The sequence below is a fragment of the Rhinolophus ferrumequinum genome, chromosome X (genome assembly GCF_004115265.2).
Source record: "Rhinolophus ferrumequinum isolate MPI-CBG mRhiFer1 chromosome X, mRhiFer1_v1.p, whole genome shotgun sequence".
Classification (NCBI taxonomy): Eukaryota; Metazoa; Chordata; class Mammalia; order Chiroptera; family Rhinolophidae; genus Rhinolophus; species Rhinolophus ferrumequinum.
The window spans coordinates 81701842-81727930 of NC_046284.1; the positions used below are offsets into that span (position 1 = coordinate 81701842).

The 26089-nt window shown below is 36.0% G+C and overlaps 1 protein-coding gene across 2 annotated transcripts in view; it reads left to right on the plus strand.

Moving 5' to 3' along the window:
• Positions 1 to 26089, plus strand: part of FAM120C (family with sequence similarity 120C) — an 84201-nt gene that overhangs the window by 36014 nt on the left and 22098 nt on the right. For both annotated transcript variants that reach the window (XM_033107086.1, XM_033107091.1), the window contains exons 8-10: positions 385 to 658; positions 1300 to 1471; positions 13843 to 14092. In XM_033107086.1, coding sequence (XP_032962977.1) covers positions 385 to 658; positions 1300 to 1471; positions 13843 to 14092 — 696 coding nt within the window. The remainder of the gene's footprint in view (positions 1 to 384; positions 659 to 1299; positions 1472 to 13842; positions 14093 to 26089) is intronic.

The window sequence follows — 26089 nt, forward strand, 5'->3', positions numbered from 1 at the left end:
GTGGGATTTTGTATTAGCTTATTTGTTTCTAGATTATTCCTCCAAGCAGATTATTCCTTGGAAACAGGGCTGCTTTGAGGTTTGCAGTTTCAATTGTAATTATTTTCTTAGAACATAAGCAGACTCTAAACATTGCCTCTTACATGGTGCAAAGGATTCAAGATAGTCCTCACAACTTTTGATCGCGTTGGTTTGTGTCAGATGAAAGAAGCCAGGAAGGTAGTGATGACCACTGAGAGGAAAGGTATCAGGTCTATTTCTAACCCAGAGTTCTGACTTCCAGAGGGTTTGTAAGATTCCTTGGGATCAGAATAGACATCTTGAGTTGAAATATCTTTATCCACCTCCTTTCTCTTTTCTTTGCTGTGTTTCTACATTTTTTAGTCACATCACAGAAACCCTTCAGCAGCCACCTGTATGGGAGGACCCAACTGATGACAGAGGGTCCTGGGTACAGCCCATTGATACTGGAGTTTCAGATGCCAGCCTGGGGGATGGTGAGCCCCACATCCCATCTCTGCTGTCTATGTCTACAAGGAACCACATGGACATCACCATTCCACCCTTACCTCCAGTAGCTCCAGAAGTCTTGCGAGTTGCTGAACACCGACACCGAAGGGGTCTTATGTACCCATATATCTACCATGTCCTCACTAAGGTGAGAAAGCACATCAGCACCCACCTATCTCCCTGCTCTTAATAGTGTCCTTCATACTTCCTAGAACTGTAAGTTGCCAGGATAAATTCTGATCATTGGTATCTGAAAGGAAATAAAAGGAAACCAACTGTGCTGGGGCCCTTTATTGTATTAAAGGTCTCAGGTGAGGCAAGATCAGCAGGAGATGGGACTGTGCAGTAAATGAGGCCCTCAAGTAAAGTGTAATTGTGAGATTTCGAAGAAGATAATACACCAACTTGGACTCTGGTCTAGGGGTGGACATGATCTAAGAAGAGGCTCTATGCCCTTTTTCTTTGGTCCATCCTCTATTTCTCCAGAGCTGTTCCCTTCTACCCTTTCTTACCATACAAATCCAGCAAAATGTCTAAGATAGACTTTCCCATTTAGTCAGCTACAGTCAGTCATAGCAGACACTTTAAAAACAGAACATAGCTTTTAACCTGGCTATGGTCAGTTGGGCTTGTTACAACTTCTTTTAGTCTGAAATTCTGTCTAAGTACAAGTAGAAAATTTAACGGTTAGGCTACAGAGGCTCCAGTTCATTACTGGTTATTCTCAGCTCAATTTCAAAACTTCTGGTAATTTATTTACTCCTTTCCCCTGGACCATTTTCTTATTAGGGTGAGATCAAGATCCCCGTATGTATTGAGGATGAGTGTAACTTGGAGCTGCCTCCAGCTGCTCTCCTGTTCCGGTCAGCTCGTCAATATGTGTACGGAGTCCTTTTCAGTCTGGCAGAGACACAGCGGAAAATGGAACGCCTGGCCATACGACGACGGCTGCCTGTGGAAGGTAAGTGTAGTTCTTTGACAGATCTCTCAAAGCTTGATGCAGAGCAAAAATGTCTGTGTAAGCACATAGTACTTTTGGCTATGGAGCAGTCCTTGAGAAAATGTATAATTCACCAGGATACATATTGATATGGGAAATGCATTAACTTTAGCCCTAGTTCTTTAATCATTAAGCGTTCAGAGTGACTACTATTTATAAGAAGCATGCTGGACTTTGGGAATGTAGAGGTGTATCTTACACAGTGTCTTCTCCTCAGTAAGGTTTTTATTTTGGGATTTGATCCTGTAGGTAGTTGGAGCCATTGAGATATTTTAAGCTGCAGAGTGACATGGTCAATTTAGTGTGTTCAAAAGAACCCTCTAAATTTCTGCTTCTGGGAAGATGGAGTAGATATACTTTTCCCTATTCCTCCTGCTAAATACAACTAAAAGCCCGGGATATTATATGTAAAACAAGCACTAGACACTCTAGAAGGTGAAGAGAAGAAGACAGACTGACCAAGGACCTTGGGATCCAAGAAACGATGCAGTGGTAAGTTCTCTGGGTTTTCTTTTGCCTCATATGCGTATATCCCAGACTGGGTGTGGGACAAACTGGCAGCCCAGAAATGCCAACAGGTCCAGACCAATAAAAACCCCAACAAAAGCCTGCTTTCTCTAGCCAAAGGACCTAAAAGGAACAACCTAGCAACATAGAACATTTTGAGATAATAACCACTCTACAGCCAAATGCCACAGAAAAACTGAGGTCCACCCACCCCAACCAGCAAAGCCTGAATGAAGAGTCTAGATTTCTATGCTTGCCAGACTACAACAGGGTGCCCCACCTTTCCTGCTGGGGAGGTGTGAGGCAAGGCCAAGTGGGGAGCCAGGACTTCTACTCCCACTTGACTATAGACAGTGTCCCCCTTCAACCACCAGAGTGGTGTCAGAAAGGACCTGCTAAGACACAAGATTTAATACCCAAAATGTCCATGTTTCAGTTGAGAAATCCCTGATCATACCAAGAACTAGAAATATTTCCAACTGATATCTCAAACTGACCAAAAAAGACAATGAATAGATGCCAGTATTAAGATGACACAGATGTTTAAATTACCTAGCAAGGACTTCAAGTCAGCTATCATAAAACTGCTTTGACAAACAATTCTGAGCATACTTTACTTTACATAAATTAAAAACAGAAAGTCATAGCAAAGAAATAAAAGACATAAAGAAGAACAAATGGAAATTAAGAAGTAAGAAATACAATAACAAATAAAATACTCAATAGATGGGTTAAACAGCAGATTGGAGATAACAGGAAATAATCAGTGGACTTGGAGACAGAACAATAGAAGTTATCCAATCTGAATAACAGAAAACAGACTGAAGAAATGAACGGGGACCAGTCGAACAGAAGATACAGTGTCATCAGAGTCCCAGAAGGACAGGAGAAAGGGGTTGGGACTGTAAAAGTATTCAAAGAAGTAATGGCTGAAATACCCCCAAATTTGGCAAAAAACATAAGCCCACAGATTCAAGAAGCTAAGTAAATTATAAAATATATAAACCCTAAAGAAATCCGTGTCAAGACATATCCTGGTCAAATATTTGAAAGCTAAAACATAAAAATTATTGAAAACAGCCAGAGAGATGCAACAACATGGATAGACCTAGAGAATATTATGCTAAATGAAATAAGTCAGACTGAGAAAGACCAATACTATATGATCTCACTTATATGTGGAATGTAAAGACCAGAATAAATGAGCAAACAAAACTGAAACAGACTCATCGATACAGAGAACAAAGTGATGGTTGTTAAATGGGGAGGCGTTTGGGGGATGGATGAGAAAGGTGAAGGGGTTAAGAAGTAGAAATTGGTAGTCACAAAATAGTCACGGGGATGTGAAGTACAGTATGGGAAATATAGTCAATAATGTTGTAAAGACTGTAGGGTGTCAGATGGGTCTGGACTTACTGGGAGAATCACTTCATAGATTATATAAATGCCTAACCATTGCACCATACACCTGAAACTAACATAAAATAATATTAAATGTCAACTATAATTAAAGGGGTGTGTGAGTGTGTGTGTGTGTGTGTGTGTGTGTGTGTGTATGTGTTTTCACGGGATATAAAGTACAGCATAGGGAATATAGTCAATGGCATTGTAATAGTTATGTATGACGTCAGATGGGTAGTAGACTTGGTGGGGTTATCACTTTGTGAGGGGTGTAAATGTCTAGTCATTATGTTCTTTTGTACACCTGAAATGTAATAATAATAATCATCATCATCATCATCATCATCATCATAGAAAACAGCCAAGGAGAAATAATGTTTCACCTACAGGAGAAAAATAATATGAATAACAGCTAATTTCTCATCAGAAGCCGTGGAGACCAGAAGGAAGTAGCACAACATTTTAAGGGGCAAAAGAAAAGAACTGTCAACTCAATTCTATATCAAACAATAATATCCTCCAGGAATGAAGGGGAAATAAAGACATTATCAGATAAAGGAAAACTAGGATAATTTTTCACAAGCATACGTACCCTAAAGGAATGGCTAAATGTAGTCCTCTACCCAGAAAGGAAATGATAAAAGAAGGAATCTTCAAACATCAGGGAGAAAGAAAAAACAATGGAAAGAACAAAAATACAGATAAATATTAGAGACTTTCCTTTATCTCTTGAGTTTTCTAAATTGTTTTACAGTTGAAGCAAAAACTATGACAGTGTTTAATGTGGTTCTCAATGTCTGTAGAGAAAATATTTAAGACAGTTATAAATGGAGGTGGATACAGGGATATAACAGAGATCAGATTTCTACACTTCACTTGAACTGGTAAAATGTCAACACCAGTAGATTTTGATAAGTTATGTATACTCGTTTACCAGGGGTGCCAAAAAAATGTATACACGTGACTTGTGTTCATCTTTTGTTATCGGTCTATATTGAGTATTACAATTTTAATAGTTTTTTTTCCTTTTTAAAATGTATACATTTTTTGGCATTTCTGTATAGTGTAATATCTAGAAAATACACTGAAAAAGATGTACAACGAGATACACTCAAAAACACTATAGATAAAATAAAACAGAAGTCTAAAATAGGTTCAAGTAACTCATAGGAAGGGAAGAATAAGAAAGTAGAGCTACAAAAAACAGAACAAAAAAATAAAATGACAGACTTAAGCCCTAACATGTTAATCAATAAGTGATTTAACTACATCAATTAAAATACAGAGATTACAGACTGGATAAAAAACCTGACCCAGCTGTATGCTATCTACAAAAATTCACTTCAAATATAAATGATATAGGTACTTTGAAAGTAAAAGGATGGAAAATAATATACCATGAAAACATTAATCAAAAGAAAGCAGGAATGGCTATATTAATACCACGTAAAGTAGGCTTCAGAACAAAGAAAATTGCCAGGGTCAGAGAGGGACATTACATGATGGTAAAAGGGTCAGTCCATCAAAAAAGATAGCAATCTTTCTTTTAAAATTTATTTTTCTCAGCTACATTTGACATTCAATATTATTTTATATTGGTTTCAGGTGTACAGCACAGTGGTTAGGCATTTATATAATTTATGCAATGATCCCCCCGATCAGTACCAATCTGGCACTATACATAGTTGTTGCAATATTATTGACTATATTCTCTATGCTGTACTTTACATTCCTGTTACTATTTTGTAACTATCAATTTGTACTTGTTAATACCTTCACTTTTTTCATCCAGCCCTCTGGCAATCATCAGTTTGTTCTCTGTACCTATGAGTCTGTTTCTGCTTTGTTGGTTTATTTAGTTCTGTAGATTCCACATAAAAGTGAGATCATATGGTATTTGTCTTTCTCAGTGTGACTTATTTCACTCAGCATAATATCCTCTAGGTCCATCCATGTTGTCGCAAATGGTAAGATTTCATTCTTACACTAATTCAAACAGATATATGCACCCCTGTGTTCACTGCAGCACTATTTACAATAGCCAAGGTTTGGAAGCAACCTAAGTGCCCATCAATAGACAACTGGCTAAAGAAGAAGTGGTACATATATATACAATGGAATATTACTTGGCCATAAAAAGACGTAGCAATCTTAAATATCTATCACCAAACTGCAAAGCTACAAAATATGTGATGCAACACCTGATAGAACTTAAGTGACAAATAGACAAATCCAGAATTACAATTAGAGACCTCAACTCCCCTCTCAATAATGGGTAGAACAGCTAGACAGAAAATCAACAAGAATATAGAGCTTAACAACATCATTAACGAATAGGATTTAATCAACTCATAGAACATGCAACAAGAGCACAATACACTTTCTTTACACATGCCTCCAGAACAAATGCCATAATAATAGGAAGAATTAACATCGTTAAAATGTACATACTACCCAAAGCAATCTGTAGATTCAGTATAATCCCTATCAAAATGCCAATGGCATTTTTTCACAGAACTAGCACAAATAATCCTAAAATGTATGTTAAACCACAAAAAATAGCCACAGCAATCTTGAGAAAGAAGAACAAACTTAGAGGTATCACAGTAACATATCAGACTATACTACAAGGCTATAGTAATTAGAACAGCATGGTATTGGCATAAAAATAGACACACAGATCCATGGAATAGAATAGAGAGCCCAGAAATAAATCCACACCTATACAATCATTTAATCTATGACAGAGGAGGCAAGAATATACAATGGGGTAAAGACAGTCTGTTCAGTAAACGGTTCTGTGAAAACTGGACCAACTTCTTACTCCATATTCAAGAATAAACTCAAAATACATTAATGGCGGGGTTGGCCGGATGGCTCAGTTGGTTAGAGCGCGAGCTCTCAACAACGAGGTTGCCAGTTCAATTCCCACATGGGATGGTGGGCTGCACCCCCTGCAACTAAAGTTTGAAAATGGAAACTGGACTTGGAGCTGAACTGCGCCCTCCACAACTAGATTGAAGGACAATGATTTGGAGCTTATGGGCCCTGGAGAAACACACTGTTCCCCAATATTCCCCAATAAAATTAAAAAAAAAATAGATTAATGGCTTAAATGTAAGTCCCAAAACCATAAAACTCCTAGAAGAAAACATAGGCAGTAAATTCTCTGACACTGCTCTTAGTAATAGTTTTTTCTGATATATCTCCTTGAGCCAAAGGAAATAAAAGAATAAAATAAACAAATGGGACTACATCAAACTGAAAAGTTTATGCACAGCAAAGGAAACCATCAACGAAACAAAAAGACAACCTACTGAATGGGAGAAGATATTTGCCAATGATACATCCAATTGGGAGTTAATATCCAAAATTTATAGAGAACTCACACAACTCAACACCAAAAAAACCTAACAACCCAATTAAAAAATGGGCAGAGGACTTGAATAGACATTTCTCCAAAGAGGACATAACAAATGGCTATGTCCATATGTCAATAGACATATGAAAAGATGCTCAGCATCATTAATTATCAGGAAATGCAAATAAAAACACCATGAGTTACCACCTCACACCTGTCAGAGTGAATATCATCAATAAACCAACAAACAACAAGTATATGGGGAAAAGGGAACCCTCGTGCACTGTTGGTGGGATTGTCAATTGGTACAGCCACTGTGGAAAACAGTATGGAGGTTCTTCAAAAAATTAAAAATAGGACTGCCTTATGACCCAGCAATTCCACTTCTGGTTATTTATCCAAAGAAATCCAAAACACAAATTCCAAAAAATACGTGCATCCCTATGCTCACTGTAGCACTATTTACAATAGCCAAGATTTGGAAGCAACCTAAGGCCCATCGGTAGACAACTGGATAAAGAGGAAGTGGTACATATAGTATATATGATGGAATATTACTCTGCTATAAAAAGAATGGACTCTTACCATTTGTGACAACATGGATGGACCTAGAAGGTATTATGCTAAGTTAAATAAGTCAGACAGAGAAAGACAAATACCATATGATCTCACTTATATGTGGGATATAAAGAACAAAATAAAAAAAAAACCAAAACAGAAACAGACTCATAGATACAGAGAACAAACTGATGGTTGCCAGATGGGAGAGGGGTTGAGAGGCTGGATGAAAAAGGTGAAGGGATTAAGAAGTACAAATTGGTAGTTACCAAAGAGTCATGGGGATGTTAAGTACAGCATAGGGAATATTGTCAATAATATTTTAGTAACTATGTATAGTGCCAGGTTGGTACTAGACTAATCAGGGGGATCACTTCATAAATTACAGAAATGTCTAACCTCTATGCTGTACACTTGAGACTAATATAAAATAATATTGAATGTCAAGTGTAATTGAAAAAAAAAAAAGAACATGCCATGATAGATCATATTCTGGGCCACGAAACAAACCTTAATAAATTTAAAAAATGAAACCATACAGAGAATATTCTCAGGCCACTATCGAATCAAACTAGAAAGATAACAGGAAAATCTGTAAATACTTGGAAAATAACAAAGCACTTCTGTATATAATCCATAAGTCATAGAGGAAGTCTCAAGCAAAAGAAAGAAATAATGGAACTAAAAGAAAATAAAAATAAAGCCTATTAAAATTTGCAAGCTAATGATAAATAATTTCTGAGAGGGAAATCTATAGCAATAAATGGTCCCATTAGAAAAGAGGAAAATGCTCTCATCAGTCATCTGAACTTTTATCTCAAGAAACAAGAGGAGGAGAAAACTAAACCTGCAGTAAATCAAAGGGAGGAAATAAAGATAAGAGCAGAAATCAGTGAAATTGAAAACATAAAAGCATAGGAAAAATATAAATTGAACACAACTTGGTTCTTTGAAAAGAACAATAAAATTCACAAACTTCTAGCAAGACTGCAAAGAAAAAAATGGAGAAGACACAAATTACTAATATCGAGAATGAGACAAGGGATATCACCACAGAGCCTATAGACATCAAAATAATTATATGGGAAAACAGGATGCCAAAAAAATGTATACACATTTTAAGAAAGGAAAACTATTAAAATTGTAATACTTGGGCCCGCCCAATGGCTCCTAACACTTAGGTCACCAGTTCGATTCCCACATGAGCCAGTGAGCTGCGCCCTCTTACAGCTAAGATTGTGAACACAGCTCTCCCTGGAGCTGGGCTGCTATGAGCAGCTAGAGGTTGGCCATGGGATGCTGAGTGCTGCCAGGAGCAGCCGGTGACAGCGTGAGTGGCTGGCAGCCAGCGCAAGCGTCCGTGGGCTGCTGTGTGCTGCCATGAGCGGGCGTCCAGACGCTTCTGATTACGGTGGACTACTGCTTGAGCAACGTTGACCAATGTGTCAACTTGTATACATTTCTTTTGGCACCCCGATATTGTAAATAGCTCTACACAGACATTTGACAACTTCGACAAAATGGACCAATTTCTCAAAATATACAAACTGCAGTTCACCTAATATGAAATAGATCATTTGAATAGCCCTATAAATATTAATGAAATTTAATTTGAAACTTCCCCCAAAAAAATCTGGCTCAATTGGTTTCACTAGAGAAGTTTACCAAGTTTTTTTTTTATTTAATTTCCCTTCCTTCCTTCCTTCCTTCCTTCCTTCCTTCCTTCCTTCCTTCCTTCCTTCCTTCCTTCCTTCCTGTCTTTCTGTCTTTCTCTTGTTTCTTTTAGTTTCAGGTGTACAAAAACAATGTAATAGTTAAACATTTACACCCCTCACAAAGTGATAACGCTCCTCCCCCACTTTACTACCCCTCTAACATCATATATAGCTGTTACAATACAATTGACTATGTTCCCTATACTGTACTCCACATCCTGTTACTATAGAGCCAATAGCCAAGACAGGGAAATAACCGAAACGCCCATTGGTAGATGACTGGATGAAGAACTGTGGTACATTTATACAATGGAGTATTGCTCGCACATAAAGAAGAATGAAATCTTGGACCATTTGCAACGATATGGGTGGAACTAGAGAACATTATGCTAAGTGAAATAAGTCAGACGGAGAAAGACAAATACCATACGATCTCACTTATATGTGGGATCTCAAGAACAGAATAAATGAGCAAACTAATCAGAAACAGTCTCAGAGATATAGAGAAAAAACTGAGGGTTGCTAGATGGGAGGGGTTAGGGATGAGGGAGAAGGTGAGGGGATTAGAAAGCACAGATTGGTAACCGCAGTATTGCCACAGGGATACTAAAGACAGTTTCGGGAATATAATCAGTAATGTTGTAAAGATTTTGTAGGGTGTCAGATGGGCACTTGTCTTATTAGGGAGACCACTTTATGGACAGTGTAGGTGCCTGACCACTGCAGTGTACACCTGAAGCTGAGTAATACTGAATGTCAGCTATAATTTAATAAACATACCAAATGTTTAACAAAGAATCGACATAAATTTTACATAGTCTTTTTCACAAACTAGAAGAGAACACTTCCTAACTCTTTCTATGAAGTCAGTATTACCTTGATACTAAAACCAGATAAAGACGGGGCATAAAAACAAAACTTCAGACTGATGTTTCTCATCAATATGGATGTAAAAATTCTTAATAAAATATCAGCCAGTGGCATTCAGCAATATATAAAAAGAATTATACACTATGGCCAAGTAGTTTTTATTACATGGTTGCAAGGCTGGTTCAGTATTTGAAAAATCACTCATTGTAATCCACCATATAAACAGGCTAAAGAAGAAAAAAATAATATGATCATCTCAGTTGATGCAGAAAATCATTTGTCAGAATTCGACAACCATTCATGGTAAAAAAAATAAATTCAGAAAACTAGGAATATGGGGAATTTTTTCAACTTGATGAAGAACATCTGCAGAAATCCTACAGCTAACATTATACTTAATGGTGAAAGACAGTATTTTTCTCCTAAAATCAGGAACAAGATGCCCACCCTTACTGCTGCTTTTCCACATAGTACTGGAAGTTCTAGCCAGTATAGGAAGGCAAGAAAATGAAATAGAAGACATACAGATCTTAAAATCAAAAATAAAACTTCCTAATTGCAGATGACATATAGTGTGTGTAGAAAATCACAGGGCATCTACAACAAAACAACTAGAACTGAAAAGTGAGTTCATCAGAGTGGTAGGATATAAGATAAACATATACGGAAATCAGTTGTGTTTCTGTATACTAACAATGAATATGTGGTACTGAGATAAAAAATGCAATACCAATTACAATCCCTCCAATGAAAGTGAAATACTTAGGTATAAATTTAACAAAAGATTTTCAGTAGCTGTGTGCTGAGAATTACAAAATGCTGATGAAAGAAATCAATGAAGACCTACATAAATGGAGAAACATAGATGTCCATGAATTGGAAGACCTAACATAGTAAAATATCAATTCTCCCCCAAGTTGATATACATGTTAAACACAATTCCTAGCCAAGTCCCAGCAGGATTATTTGTAGGTATAGACAAGAATATTCTAATATTTATATGGAAAGACAAAGGAACTAGAATAGCTAAAACATTTTTAAAAAGGAATAATAAATTGGGAGCAATCACTCTACCTGATTACAAGACTTACTAGGTAGGTACAATAATTAAGAGTATGCGGTATTGGCAGTGATACAGACACAGATCAATGGAATAGAATGAGGAATACAGAACTAGCCCCATATAAGTACAGCCAGCGGATTTTTTTTTTAAGGGAGGTTTTTTTTTAAAACTTTTATTTATTTAAGTGTTTTTCCAAGACCCATGAGCTCCAAGTCAAGCAGTTGTTTTCAATCTAGTTGTGGAGGGGGCAGCTCACAGTGGCCCATGTAGGGATCAAACCAGCAACCTTGTTAAGAGCACCATGCTCTAACCAACTGAGGTAACCTGCTGCCCCCAGCCAACTGATTTTTGATAAAGCTGCAGAAACCCTTCATTGGAGGAAGGATAGTCTTTTAAACAGATGGTCCTGGATCAGTTGGCCATCCATAGGTGAACAAGTACTATGTATCTAGGCTAGTATCTAAAGTATATTTAAAAACTCAAAACTGAACATTATAAAAACAATCCAAATAGAAAATCAGCAGAAGACCTGCACAAACATTTCACTGAAGAAGACATGCATATGACAAAGATATGAAAATATGTTCATTATTAGCCATTAGAGAAATGCAAATTAAAACACAATGAGTTATTACTACATACATGTCAGAATGGCTAAAATGAAAATGGTGGTAACACCACATGCTGGATTGGATGTGGAGAAACTGGATCACTCATAAATTGCTGGTAGGAAAGTAGAATGATATTGCCACTCTGGAAAATAATTTGGCAGTTCCTTTCAAAACTAGAAATAGACTTATCATATAACCCATCACTTGACACTTTGGGGCATTTATCCCAGAGAAATAAAGACTTATTCTCATTCAGGAATTTGTACACAAATATTCATAGCAGCTTTATTCACAATAGCCCCACACTGGAAACAACTCAGATATCCTTCAAAAGGTGAATGGTATGGTCCATCCATACCATGGAATACTACTGGGCAAAAAAAGAATGAACTATTGATATATGCAACAACATGGATGTATCTCAAGGGCATTATGCTGAGTGAAAATGCCAATCTCAAAAGACTGCATACTGGGAGCGGCCGGTTAGCTCAGTTGGTTAGAGCGCGGTGCTCTTAACAACAAGGTTGCTGGTTGGATCCCCACATGGGCCACTGTGAGCTGCACCCTCCACAACTAGATTGAAACAACTACTTGACTTGGAGCTGATGGGTCCTGGAAAAACACACTTAAATAGAAAGTTTAAAAAAAACCCAAAACATTGCATACTGTATGATTCCATTTATATAATCTCAAGTTAACAAAACTATAGATAGGGAGAATAGATTAATGATTGCCAGGGATTAGGGATGATGCTGGAGGGCACTGGGTGTGACCAAAAAGTGGGTAGCACAAGGGAGATCTTTGTAGTGATGAAATGGTTCTGTATCTTGATTGTGGTGGTGGTTACACAAATCTACACATGACAGAACTATACACACAGTTGCACCAATGTCATTTTCCTAGCCATGATATTTTATTATAATTATTTTAGATATAACCATTGAGGAAAACTAGATAAAGGGTACACAGGACCTCTCTCTACTATCTTCACAACTCCCTGTGAATCTATAATTATTTCAAGCTAAAAGTTTTTTTTTAATTGGAATATTGGGGAACAGCGTGTTTCTCCAGGACCCATCAGCTCCAAGTTGTTGTCCTTCAGTTTAGTTGTGGAGGGCGCAGCTCAGCTCCAAGTCCAGTCACTGTTTTCAGTCTTTAGTTGCAGGGGGCGCAGCCCACCATCCCATGTGGGAATTGAACCGGCAACCTTGTTGTTGAGAGCTCGCACTCTAACCAATTGAGCCATCTGGCTGCCCCAAACTAAAAGGTTTTTCAAAAAACACTCTAGTGATTGTGGTGCAGGGGTGTGAGGGAGACCAGACAGGATGAAAGCAGGGACAAGTCTGGAGACTCTTGTCAGGTGAAAGATGATGAGACCTGAATCTGTCTAATATTTGTTGTGATGAAGAAAAGGGGACAGATATAAGGAATGATAAGGTAGTAGAAGCAGCCGATCTTGGGAATAACCAGATGCGTAGGAGGTGAAGGAGAGTGAGGGCTCTAGGATAACTAGCTTGGGTAATTGAGTAGATGCTAAACGTCTTTAGTGAAAGAGGCCATAGCTCAGGAGCCTGAGGTGTACTAGAAGTAGACAAAAGCCCTGTTTTCTATGTCTATACACCTTTGTAAATCTGAGGTTGGTTTTTTGAGAATTTTGTGAAATTCTTTAAAGTCTTTTGGGGTGTTCTATAGTCTGTTATGAAGCCAGGTAGATAATTTTTCTTTGGACTCCTTTCCTTGCCTAGGCTTGTACATCTACTCAAGAAATAAGTTTCAAAGTCATTAAGAACTGTGTGTGTGACATTGAACTTTGATTTCTTCATCTGCAAAGTGAGCACTACTTTTTGTAGTAATACACTCATAATACTTCTCTCTCATAATTGTTCTGAGGAGTAAATGGATTTACATTTATATGTAAAGGACTTAACACATGTCAATTATACTATGTTTCCCCGAAAATGAGACCTAGCCAGACAATCAGCTCTAATGCGTCTTTTGGAGCAAAAATTAATATAAGTCCCAATATTATATTGTATTATACTATACTATATTACAATATATTATATGATAGTAAAATAAGACTGGGTCTTATATTACTATTCCTGCTGTTACTACTGCTAACAGTAAAAATCATAGCAACAGAAATTAAAAAGATATTGAAATGCGATGGATCCTGTCCGTTGTGTCCAGATGCAGAAGTGCTCAGATGCTCTAGAGCCTGGTTTTCCTTAATTTCTGTTTTCCAGTTCCTTCAGTGATCCTTAAAGAGTGGTCTGCCTACAAAGGGAAGTCACCTCAAACCCCTGAGCTGGTGTCTGCACTGACATTTCGGGAATGGACTTGCCCAAACCTCAAGAAGCTCTGGCTAGGCAAAGCAGTTGAGGACAAGAACAGAAGGATGCGGGCCTTCCTGGCCTGCATGAAGTCAGACTCACCCAGCATGCTCAATCCAGCTAATGTCCCCACCCATCTGCTGCTCATGTGCTGTGTACTCCGGTAAGCTGTGTGACAAGGAGGTGGCCAGGTCATTTTCCTTTTCCTTTTTGGACATTGTCTTTAATCAGGTGTTTTTATGGAGTTTGGGGGTGAGGAGTTTTTTGTTTTATATTTAGCTTAGACTTCAGAAACACTGAAATTGATTGCTATGATAGTCTCCTCAATTTATGATCGCTGTCATCATCAGTGCATGCATGACTCCTCTTTTATATTTGGTTTTTGTCGCCTTTGGTCTTTGTTCCTGATCCAGTTCCTTTTTCTTCTGTGTCCGTCCAAGCCATCTTCCATACATTTACTTAGACATGTGTATCCATGCACAGTCTACAGTATCATTTGTGTGTGTAGATTTTTTCCGTTTTTAACATGAAAGGTATTGTGCTGTAGATGACAAACTATTTCTTACTTTTTTTACTCAGTGTGATTTTTGAGAACTATCCATATTCATATATGGTTCACTCCCCATGACTGCTAGATTATGTTCCATCAAATAATAATATCAATACAGTTGTTCCTTGAACAACACAGGTTTCAACTGCGCAGGTCCACTTATGTGCTGATTCTTTTCAACAAATACTATAAATGTATTTTCTCTTTCTTATGATTTTCTTCTTTCTTTCTTTCTTTCTTTTTTTTTTTAAGGAGGGAGCAGTTCACAATGGCCCATGCAGGGATCAAACCGGCAACCTTGGTGTTATTAGCACCTCGCTCTAACCATCTGAGCTAACTGGCCACCCCATGATTTTCTTAATAACATTTTTTCTATAGTTTATTATACAAATACAGTGTATAATACGTATACAAAATATGTGTTAATCGACTGTTTATGTTATTGGTAAGGCTTCGGGTCAACAGTAAGCAGTTAGTAGTTAAGTTTCTAGGGAGTCAAAAGTTATGCACAGATTTTCGACTACGCAAGTGGTCAGTGCCCCTAACTCCTGTGTTGTTCAGCGGTCAACTGTATTTTATTTATCGATTGATAGTTTCCAGTTCTTGGATACTACAAACAATGCTGCAGGGAATGTCTTCATAGATGTCTCTGTCTCTTTGTGTTCCTGTGTTAGTTTATCTAAAGTATATACTCAGTGTAGAATTCCTGGATCCTATAAAATATGCATATAGGCTTTTCACCAAACATTGCCAAATTGCTCTAGATTATATCTGTACTAATTTATAGTCCTCCAGACAATGCGTAGGGGTTTAGTTTGCTTTTCTTTATGGATGAGGTTGAGCTTCTACTTTATACGTATTAGCCATTTGTTTTCTCATTCTCTGAGGTGCCTATTTATTTATCTTGCACATTGTGTTTTAGGTTACTTATTTTTCTTGCTAATTACAGAAGTTTTTTTTTTTTTTGGTCAGATATGTGTTTATACACATACATATATAGCAAGTGCCTTTTCTGTACCTGTGTGTATATCAAATATCTTTTCCAGCGAGTCACAGTTTTTAAAAACTTTATGTACAAAATCATTATTGAACAGAAGTGTTAAATGTTCACCAACCTTTTATTATTTCATACATACAGAAAAGCTGAAGAAATAGTGTGGCGAATACCCATATTCCCACCACCTAGATTCTACAATTAATACTTTACAATACTTTATCCCATGTAACTATCCATCTCTAGCCATTCCATTTGCCCATCCTTTTTGATACGTTTCCAAGTAAATTACAGCTATCAGTACACTTCATCTGTAGCCAAGAAGTATTTAATTTTGGTTTTGTCAAACCCATCAAATTGTACCTTTATGGTGTATGCTTTGGGGATCTTATTTAATAAGTTCTTCCCTACCCCTGGGTCATAAAAATATTTTTCTACGTTTTCGTATAGTTTTATGTCGCCTTCCATATCAGGTGTTTAATATAGTGTATATTTGTTCTGTATATGCTGTAAAAAAGGATCTAATTTTATTTTCTCTGCATAATAAGTCAGTTTTCCCAACTCTGTTTATTAAATTATCTCTTCTTTCCCCACTGATTTATATTACCACCATTCATATGTACCAAGTTCCTGTATATACATGAGTCCATTCCTGGATTCTATTTTGTTCCATTGCCTATTTGATTCCTCACCAGGATCACATTGTTCCAATTATTAAGGGTTTATAATTTGCCTTAATATCAGGTAGGGCAGATCTCTGCTCTTTGCTTTTCTTTCTTTTTTTTTTTTTAAAGACTTTATTGGGGGAGGGGAACAGGACTTTATTGGGGAACAGTGTGTATTTCCAGGACTTTTTACTGGGGAACAGTGATGTGTTTTTCCAGGACTCATCAGCTCCATCCAAGTCAAGTTGTTGTCCTTTCAATCTTAGTTGTGGAGGCCGCAGTTCAGCTCCAGGTCCAGTCACTGTCTGGCAACCTTGTGGTTGAGAGCACGTGCTCCAACCAACTGAGCCATCTGGCTACCCGGGAGCTCAACGGCAGCTCATTGACTTCATTCTAGTTGTGGAGGGTGCAGCTCGCTGGCCCATGTGGGAATCCAACTGGCAGCCCTGTTGCCCAGAGCTCACGCTCTAACCAACTGAGCCACCTGTCTGCTCCTGCTCTTTGCTTTTCTTGTTTCAGAATTGTAGCTATTCTTGAACCACATGTACCTTTATTTTTCCAAATATAACTTAGAATTAGTCCAGTTTCCACAAAATCTTTTTTTTCCCAATGAATTGAATTTATAGATTAATTTGGGGAGAGTTGACTTCTTTAGGATGTTAAGTCTTTCTATCCAGGAATCTTAGTTTACTGCTCCCTTTATTCAGGTCTCTTCCTTTATCTCTTAGTAGAGTTAATTTTTTTTCCATAGAGGTCTTCTGTGTTTTAAATTAATTCCTAGGTACTTGATATATATTATTGCAATTATGGACAGTATTCTGTTTTCTATTGTACTTCCTCATTGTTTATTTGCTGATGTACAGGAAGTAAGTTTTTGTACAAAGATGAAGTCAGTCCCTACAAGTCACCAGAAGGTTATAGAGTATTGAGCTTCGAAACTGGATAGACCTTAGTTTGAATTCTAGCTCTGGTACTTTGCAGTGTGGGTAAGTTACTTTAACCTTTTAAAACATCTATTTCCTCACCATAAAATGGATATAATAATTCTTACTTCTGAGATGTTTGAGGATTGAGATAATACATGCAGGGGCCCTACCACATAAGGAATGCTTAATATATATTAATTTTCTAACTGCTTTGAGATTAAGATTGGTGACTTAAGAAGTCTTTTTAATAAGAATAACGGATAAGATTCATTCCTCCTAGCTCCTAATATGTTCCTGGGCTACAGTCCTGCATTGTCTCATGGTAACTCTGGAATTATGTGTTTTGTTTACTTTTTTTCTCAAAAGTATAGTAGTAGTTCATTTTCCCATTTATTTGGTTCTCTGGGAGTTTTTTCCTATAACACATCCAAGAACATGAAAGTAAGTAAAAATTGCTTATGAACAGCTATAATAGCTATCACAAAGACTGTGCTATAATAGTCTAATAGGTTCTGTATGCTTCCCCTGAAGAGACCCCTTAGCCTCCTGCTCAATTTATTCATTCTTAATTCAGACACATTTCTGACAGTTTGATCATCTGATTGCCAAGTGTACAACATCAGAAGCAGCAAATTTTAAGGGAGGTGACTCAGGGAGTAGGAGTTATTCTGAGAACCAGCCCAGTGACAGCAATGATAAGTGATAGCCTACTGCCTAAAAGCTGGGAAAAGGACATAAGATTGCTTTTAAAAAGACCTAAGAACCCCAAAAGAAGAGGCATCATCTGGAGTCGTTAAGTGTAGGGGAAACTGCCCTGTATAAATCAGTAACCTATATAAGAGCATTATTAAAGCATAAAGCAATAATCAGTGTTCGTAAAATTATCAAGAACAGTTTTTATAATATTACATATTATGTACCTGGCAATGTGCTAAGCTAGAACTTTGTGTATGATGCTACTAGTCCTCATAATAGTGCTGAAAAATAAGTATGATTTATCTCCATTTATAGATGAGGAAATAAAGGTTTACAGGTTGCATAGCTAGTAAGGGGTAATACAAGAATTTGAACCCAAGTCTCTCCAGCCTCCATCTCCTATGCTTTTTAACAAACAAAATGGTACAATAATGCAGTTTTAAAGATTAACAAAAATCTGGTGAGAAATTTAAAATTCAACTTTGAAAGAAGATAAACTTATCCTAAATACTGCATTGCCCGGCCGTCAGGTAAGCACTGGTGGAAACACTGAACTGTGGCCTAATTGAGTACTGGAGTCTAAACTCCTCAATTGCTTCTATTAACTATAGGTAAAAGAAAGTAAAGTAATGCTGGGGAAGTTGTGACTAAAACTTATGTTGGTGAAGCTCTTGGGCAGTTGGCCTAGAGAAATGAGTCCACTAGGATAGGTTGATACATTTTGAGGAAATCAGAATCTTTTTTTTAATTTTATTTTAATTGAAGTTTATTGGGGTGACAATTGTTAGTAAAGTTACATAGATTTCAGGTGTACAGTTCTGTATTACATCATCTATAAATCCCATTGTGTGTTCACCACCCAGAGGCAGTTCTCCTTCCATCACCATATATTTTGAAAGGCAGAATCTTACATGTACAGTAGTCACCATGAGAAGGGAAGGATAGTGAGGAATTCTGTCAGGCTTCTTGGGGGGGGGGTGCAGTCCTGTTGAATGTGGGGAGTCACGCACCACTGCTCTGTCATTTCTAGCAAAGGTTCATTCAAATATCAACAGTTTTCCAGAAAAAGAACTTGAAATTTGGACAAGGTTACTCCTCTAGATTCATGGGTGAAATTGAGGAGTCTCTTTTCAGAAACAATTTTATTAAGAAGCAGCTGATTCACTCTCAGCTATAATGGGGTATTTGAGTTAACCACATGCCATCCTGATATATGAAGAGTAAAGACATATAAGAACTAATTTTTGTTCACTTGACAGACTATTTCTAAAGTTTGTTGGGAAAAGCAAATGAACAAGAATAGCTTGGAATTTTTTAAAAAGAACATTGTAAGAGGATTATTGGCTCAAACAAAAAAATACCAAAATGTATTATAAACTTATACTAAAATCATGTGATACTGGCACAGAAATTGACAGCTCATTGTTTTAGAGCAGATAATACTGAATAAGACCCTAGACACATAACTTAAAATACGCTAAAGGAAGCTTCACAAATCGATGACATGTAATGGGACTACCAAAAGGAGAGGAGAGAGACAAAGGGGTAGAAAATATATTTTAAAAAATAATGATTAAAATTTCCCAAAATTTGATGAAAAACATTAATCTATACCTCCAGTGAGCTCATTAAACTCCGAGAATGATAAATACAAAAAGACATATCAGAGTCAAAATGGCCAAAGCCAAAGAGAGCATCTTGAATGCTGTAAGAAAAAATAAATCATCACATGCATGGGAACCCCAAAGATTCGATTCTCATCAGAAACAATGGAGACCAGAAGGTAGTAGTACAACAACATAATGCGATGTGCTGAAATATAAAACTCTCAGCTGCCAATCTTATATCCAATAAAATTATATTTCAAAAATGAAGGTGAAATAAAGGCATCCAAAGATAAACTGAGAGAATGTGTTGCTAGCAGACATGCCTTATCAGAAATCCTAAAGGAAGTTCTATAGGCTGAAAGCAAGTGACAATAGATAGTAATTCAAATCCATATAAAAAAATCAACACTAGTAAAGGTAATTATGTAGATAACTATAAAGGACAGAATAATTATATATTCTTTTTTCTCTTGAAAAGTATTTAAAAAATAATTACATCAAATGATGTGTATATACTTATATTGTTGAGCCTATAATATATAGAAATGTATTTGACAATATCAACAAAAAGGTGTATGGGAACAAAGATGTATTAGAGTAACAAAAAAAAAAAATACCAGATCGTTAATCTACAAGAAGAAAACTAGAAATAATTAGGTTTAACACAGCAAAAACTAGAAATATGTACGTGCTCTCCTTTCTTTTCTCAGCTTCTTTAAAAGAAATAAGATTATATAAGGTAATAATTGTAACAATATACTCTTACTATTAAAGTAATTCGAATGTTATATTAGAAATGTCCACTTAAAAGAAGACAATAAAGAAATAGGGTAACAAATAACACGTTAGACATATAAAAAACAAATGGCAGATGCAAATGTGCCATATCGTAATATAAAATTTGAGCGAATTTAAAAGCCAACCCAATTGCTAGACTATATAAGAAAACAAAATCCAACTACATGCTGTCTACAGGAGACAGACTTTAAATTCAAAGATACAAATAGGTTGAAAGTAAAAGGTCAGAAAAAGATATACATACAAACAACAACCATAAGATTACTGAATTGGCTAGACTAATACCAGACAATAAACATTAAGACAATTAAATGTTACTGGAGACATAGAGGGACATTTTATAATGATAAAAGGGTCAATTCATCAGGGAGATATAACAATCATAAGTACATGAACTTAACAAAAGAGTCCAAAAATACATGAAGTAAAAGCTGACAAAAGTGAAAGGTGAAACAGGCAATTCAGTAGTAATTAGAGATTTCAATACCCCACTTTCAAAAATTGATAAAACTATGCAGAAGATCCACAAGGAAATAAAAGATATGATCTTAGGTGTATAAAACCCTAAAGATTCCACCAAAAAAAGCTGTTAGAACTAATAAATCAGCAAAATAGGCTAAAAGTCAATACACAAAAATCGGTTGCTTTTCTATACATGAAAAATGAAAAATCTGAAAAGGAAATTACAAAAACAATTCCATTTACAGTAGCATCAAAAAGAATAAAATGCTTAAGAATTAACTTCCTGGAAGTACACACTGTTCCCCAATAAAGTCCTGTTCCCCTTCCCCAATAAACTCTTTAAAAAAAACAAAAGAATTAACTTCACCAGGGAGGTGAAAGACTTATACAATGAAAGCTGCAAGACGTCGCTAAAGAAATAAACAAGACAGAAGTAAATGGAAACACATCCCACGTTCATGGATTTGAAGACACTAATATAGTTAAAATGTTGATACTACTCAAAGTGGTCTACAGATTCAATGCAATCCTTATTAAAATCCCAATAATGTTTTTTGGCAGAAATAGAAAAACCCATCATAAAATTCATATGGAATCTCAAGGGACCCTGAATAGCCAAAACAATCTTGAAAAAGAAAAAACTGGAGGACTCACTTTATGGTTTCAAAACTTACTACAAAGCTGTAGTAATCAAAAGTGTGGTATTGGCATAAAGACAGATATAAAACCAATGGAATAGACTAGAGAGCCCAGAAATAAATTCTCACATATGATTTTTGAGAAGGGTGCCAAGACCATTCAATGGGGACAAGACAGTCTTTTCAGCAAATGGTGCTAGGAGAACTGTATATCCACATGCAAAAGAATGAAGTTAGACTCTTACATAACTCCGTATACAAGAATTAAAATGGATGAAGGACCTAAAGGTAAGATTTAAAACAATACCACTCTTAGAAGAAAACAGGACAAAAGCTTCATAACATTGGATTTGGCAGTGATTTCTTGGATATGACATCAAAGGAACAGGTAACAAGAAAAAACAGACAAATTGGATTTCATGAAAATTTTTAAAAATAGTGCATCAAAGAAACTATCCACGGAGTAAAAAAATCAACCCACAGAATTGGAGAGGATATTTGCAAATCATACATCTGATAAGGGATTAATATTCAGACTATGTAGAGAACTTTTAAAACTCAAGAAGGAAGAACCAAACAACCCAATTCAAATATGGGCAAAGGACTTGAATAGACATTTCTCCAAAGAAGATATGTGAATGGCAAATAAGCACATGAAAATATGCTCAGCATCACTAATCATCAGGGAAATATAGAATATTGCACACCTGAAACATGTTATAAACAAATGTTACCTCAATTTAAAAAAAAAAAACTGCAATGAGATACCACTTCACACTCATTAGGATGGCTATTATCAAAAAAACAAAATAACAAATGTTGGTGAGGATGTAGTGAAATTGGAACCCTGTACACTGCTGGTGGGAATATAAAATGGTACAGCTGCTGTGGAAAACAGTATGGCAGCTTCTCAAACAACTGAAAATAGAATTGCCATATGATCCAGCAATTCTACTTCTGGGTATATGCCCAAAAGAATTGAAAGCAGGGTCTCAAAGAAATATTTGTATACCCATGCTCATAGTAGCATTACTCACAATAGCTAAAACATGGAAGCAATTCAAGTGTCCATCACGTGAGGAATGGATACACAAAATGTAGTATATACATAAAATGGAATATTGTTCAGCCTTAAAAAAGAAGCAAATTCTGCTATATGCCACAACATGGATTAACCTTGAGGACATTATACTAAGAGAAATAAGCCAGTCACAAAAAGATAAATACTGTATGATTCCACTAATGTGAAGTACTTAGAGTAGTGAAATTCATAGAGACAGAAATTATAATGGTAGTTGCCAGGGGTTGGGAGGAGGGGAGAATGGAGAGTTATTGTGGGATCAGTATAGAGTTTCAGTTTTACGAGATGGAAAAGTTATAGAGATAGATGATGGTGATGGTTGTACAACAATGTGAGTGAATACCACTGAACTGTAGACTTACAAGTGGTTAAAATGGCAAGTTTTATGTATATTTTACCCCAGTGTTTTTTAAAGTACAAAAAGAAAAAGACAATTAGAACCAGTAAATGAGTTCAGCAAAGTCACAGGATATAAGATCAACATACAAATATCAACTATGTTTTAATATACTGGTAATCAATATTCCAAAAATAAAATTAAGAAAAGAACTCCTTTTATAATAACATCAAAAAGAATGAAATACTTAGGTATAAATTTAACAAAACAAGTAGAACACTTGTACATTGAAAACTACAATTAAAGAATATGTAAATAAATGGAAAGACATCCCTTGTTCGTTATTGAAAAGACAAGATTGTTAAGATGGCAGTACTCCCCATATTGATCCATATATTTGACGTAATCTAAAATCCCAGATGGCTATTTTTTTTGCAGAAATTAACAAGCTGACATTAAAATTAATGTGTAAATACAGGGGACTCAGAATAGCCAAAACAATTTTGAAAAAAAGAAGAAAGTTGTAGATTCGTACTTCCTAATTTCAGAATTTACTACAAAGCTACAGTAATGAAGACAGTGGTGTACTGGCATAAGGATAGACATATAAATTAATGGAGTACACGGGCAGCCGGTTGGCCCTGTGGTTAGAGCACAGTGCTAATAACACCAAGGTCGCTGGTTCGATTCCTACATGGGCCAGTGAGCTGACCTGGAGCTGAGCTGCACCCCCCGCAACTAGATTGAAAACAATGATTTGACATGGAGCTGGTGGGTCCTGGGAAAAAAAAAAACACTGTTTCCCAATATTCCCCAATAAAAAGAAAAATAAATTTAAATTAGTTAATTAATTAATTAATTAATTAATGGAGTACAATTGAGTGTCCAGAAATAAACCCTTCCATTTATGCTCGATTGATTTTTGACAAGGGTACCAAGACAATTCAATGGGGAAAGATTAGCTTTGCAACAAATACTTCTGCGATAATGACATCTATATGCAAAAGAATGAAGTTGAACCTCTACCTCACATCATACAGATAAATTAACTCAAAATGTATCATAGACCTAATTGTAAGTGCTCAGATTATAAAACTCTTAGAAGACAACAGGTGTAAATCTTCATGACTTCAGATTAGGCAATAGTTTCTTAGATATGATGCCAAAAGCATAAGTGACAAAAAGAAAAATAGATAAACTGGAGTAGATCACAATTTAAAGCTTGTATGCTGGATACAATGCCGTGAAGAAAGTGAAAACACAACCCACCCACAGAATGGGGAAAATATTTGCAAATCGTATGTCTGATAAGGGTCTAGTATCCGGAATATATAAAGAATTCTTACAACTCAACAGTAAAAGATAAATTAATTTTTGAAATGGGGAAAAAGATTTGAATAGACATTTCTCCAAAGAAGACATACAAATGGCCAATAAGCACGTGACAAGATGCTTAACATCACTAATCATTAGGAAAGTGCAAATCAAAACTACAATGAGATACTATTATACACCCATTAAGGTGGCTATAATAAAAAAGACAGAACAAATGTTGGTGAGGATATGGAGAAATTGGAACACTGCTGGTGAGAACGTAAAATGAAGATATATATCCACACAAAAACATGTCCATGAATATTCATATAGCATCATTCATAATAACCAAAAGGTGGAAACAACTCAAATGTCCATCAACTAATGAATAGGTTAACAAAATGTGGCATATTCATACAACAGAATATTAATTCAGCTATAAAAAAGGAGTTAGCTACTTACTCATCTACAACATGAAGGAACCCTGAAATACATTAGGCTAAGTGAAAGACACCAGTCACAAAAGGACATATATGGTTATATTTATACGAAATGTTCAGAATAGGCAAATCCATAGATTTCTTATTGCCAGGGGCCTGTGGGAGGTGTGAATGTAGGGTGATTGCTAATGGATACTAGTTTTTTTTTATAGGGGGGTATGATTTAAATGTTCTGGAATTAGTAGTGATGGTTACACAATCCTGTGACAATGCTAAAAAAATTGAATTATATACTTTTTATACATGAATTGTATGGTATGTTAATTTTATCTCAGTAAAGCTGTAAAGTAGAAAGGAAAATAAAATAGATTCCCAGATAACCAAAAATTAAGAGAATTTATTGCTACCAATTTGCCTGAAAAGAAGTATGAAATGATGTCCTTCAGAATGAAAGGAAATAACACTAAATGAATAAATAATGACCACCTGTAAAGGTAATTATACAGGTAAATATAAAAAGTAGTATAAATATATTTTTCTCAGTTATTTACTTAACTACAACAATCACATAAATCAATTACAAAATTGTGTATTGGTTTTAGAATAAAGGTATAATATACGTGACAATAATAGCACAATGGAGGGAAGAAGAAGAGAACTATAGTGGAACAAAGTTCATACATACTTCTGGAATTATTTAGTATTCATTTGAAATAGTGTGTAAGTTAAGGTGTATATCGTAATCCATAGAGCAGCCATTATGAAAATAACTAATAATATAATTAAAACCCAACAAAAGAATTAAAATAATTCACTGGAGAATATCTGTTTAACCCAATAGAAGGAAGAAAGAGGAACAAACATAAAAGCAAAAAAGGTATGAAGCCTATAACAACTGCATCAAATGTAAATAGATTGAACACTATAAAAAGCATGAGATATTTGCAAGAGTAATACTTCAGATTCAAAGATACAAATAGGTTGAAAGAAAAAGAATAGAAAAATGTGTCATGCAAACAATAACCACATGAAAACTGAAATGGCTGTACTAATACTAATACCAGTCAAAATAGACTTTAAGACAAGTAATGCTACTCTAAAAACGGGTAAATGACAGTCTTCAGATTCATTTGTTTACAAGAAATAAAAGCTCCTCTAGCTATTTTATTGTAAAGATATAACAGGTAGTCTCAGCCATCCAAGGACAAGAAAGAAAAGTGCTGCACCCAGGGAATAATGCTGGAAAGGCAGGAACAGAGACTGCCTACTCTCATGGCCTGTGTAGCTCTTTCTGCCTGTCTGTTTCACCAAATTCTGAATCTCTTAGCTCAAATTACCAAGACTCTGGCAAGCCATGGATTGATTTGACTTGGATCAGCTGTTTGCCCTGTGTCCAAATAGCTGTCACTATTATAAAGATGGGACTTTTGATTATCTGAGAGGTAGGTACAGACAGAACAAGCAAATTAACTGGTACGTCTATGATAGACATAGACTAGTCATAGAAGTAAATAAGGGTGTGGAAAAAAATATGCAACCTTAGCAATCAAAGAGACAGAAATTTAAATAGCAAGAGACCTTTTTGCCCATTAAATCATCAAAGATTAATGATAATCCATGCTGACACACTGCTGGGAGTTAGGACAAATAGG